Source organism: Triticum dicoccoides, chromosome 1B (assembly GCF_002162155.2).
Source record: "Triticum dicoccoides isolate Atlit2015 ecotype Zavitan chromosome 1B, WEW_v2.0, whole genome shotgun sequence".
Lineage (NCBI taxonomy): Eukaryota > Viridiplantae > Streptophyta > Magnoliopsida > Poales > Poaceae > Triticum > Triticum dicoccoides.
The window spans coordinates 227,877,791-227,879,446 of record NC_041381.1 but is presented as its reverse complement, the minus strand read 5'-3'; the positions used below and the strand labels follow the sequence as shown (position 1 = coordinate 227,879,446).

General features: G+C 55.4%; 1 protein-coding gene across 1 annotated transcript; it reads right to left on the bottom strand.

The window, feature by feature from the left end:
• Positions 1–125: 125 nt before the first annotated feature.
• Positions 126–1,103, bottom strand: LOC119303965. Its single transcript, XM_037581130.1, has one exon. It carries the CDS (start codon positions 1,031–1,033, stop codon positions 503–505), a length of 531 nt encoding a protein of 176 aa, XP_037437027.1. The 5' UTR covers positions 1,034–1,103; the 3' UTR covers positions 126–502.
• Positions 1,104–1,656: the final 553 nt, after the last annotated feature.

Here is a 1,656-nt window from a genome sequence, read left to right as displayed (position 1 = left end):
AGAGAGAGAGAGAGAGAGAGAGAGAGAGAGAGTCGTACACTACTCGCATGAGATGAAACATGACCTTACACAAAGAGTTGAAAGAATCGAGCACTAGTGTCCAGTGAGGCAGTGACAAACATACATGTGAGGAAAAAGAGGCACGCCGCACGCGTGTAGAAGCAGAACACGACGTAGTGTTGGTACTTGCCGTCGTCGAGTCCACACTCCACACTCAGCCTATGTTTATCGGAATTGTAGTTTTGTACTACTAAGTACTAACACTAAACACAGAGATGGACAGACATATATAGACCTCATACGTACTACTACATTTATTCATTGCAAACTGGGAAGCGAGCAGCTACTCTGACGCTAATCATAATAGAAAAAACAAGCGGCAAGCAACAGACTACAGCAAATACATCCATTTCCATCTTTGTTTCATCTCATGGATTACTTATTAGCTTTTGTTACGCTAGTCCTTCCCTTCAAGCTGCAGCGAGCCAGCGACGCCTCCTCATTAATCGGCGGCGGCCTCCACGATCCGCGCAGCCATGCCCTTGACGGTGGTCTCGAGGTAGCCGACGAGCCCGTCCCTGCTCCAGCCCTGCACAGGCTCGCACTCGAACTCCCACACGAGCTTGCAACCCGCCGCCTCTGTCTCCTCCTCGACAACCATCATGGTGGCGACGTAGCGGCCGAACCCCATGTTGCTGCCAACTACGGCGTAGCTCAGCCGGCGCGCGGCGTCATCCAGCTCGAGCAGCTCTTCGCGGGCCCATGTCGCGATCGCGGCAGGCGCCGCCTCGTGCTGGTCCTGGTCCTCCTCTCCCGGCGCAGGCGCCGCGCGGGAGGCGACGTAGCGGACGCATCCAGGGTGGCCGTCCTCCCCGGCCACGCGCTCGCAAACGTCGACGCCGGAGAGGTACCGGTGCAGCGCGCAGAAGCTGGCAAGGTGGGGCCACGCCGCGGCGGCGGGCGTGGACGGGAGGAGGGCCTCCACCGCACCCTGCCATGCCTCCTGCTCAGACTCCTGTGTCGCCTTCTCCATTTGTTATCGGCTCGTGTATGCACCTTTTGGCCTTGTGCTTGTGCTGTGGTTGCGTTTGACTCGCAGTGGTGCTGGCGCCACTGCTATGTAATGGGCAGCGTGGGAGCAGCAATCTCTGGTGGAGATGGACATGTCTTTTTTTTTCTGCGGGAAGAGATAGAATGTCACACGTGCGCATGGTTTTCGATGATGTCGTACCAATTGGGCTTGTCACACGGTGTGGACATTAGGTGGAGTACCCGTCTCCTGGCAGTCTCTGCAAGCGAGAGTGTCTTCCACGCCGTCCGTTGCATGAGGGTCTCCCATGGTTGTGTCGGCCCGTGAAGACAAGGGTCCCACGGACACATCGAGTCTGGGCCATGGTGGTCTTGCTTAGCGGGATGGCGTCAACCAATCCAGAGAAATGCTCACCCATGCTTCTTCTAAGGTGACATGTAGATCTTTGTCAAGATCTAAGACATAAGAGATCTATCTCAAAGGAAGAGGTTGGCACCTCTGCGCTGACAAGCAACTTGAGGATGACATGCCTTGGCTGACTACAAAATTCAGAAGGAGTCCATACCACACTCCGCCTCCCGACAATGCGATGGTATACAGATCTTCATCGAGACTTAACCTCATGA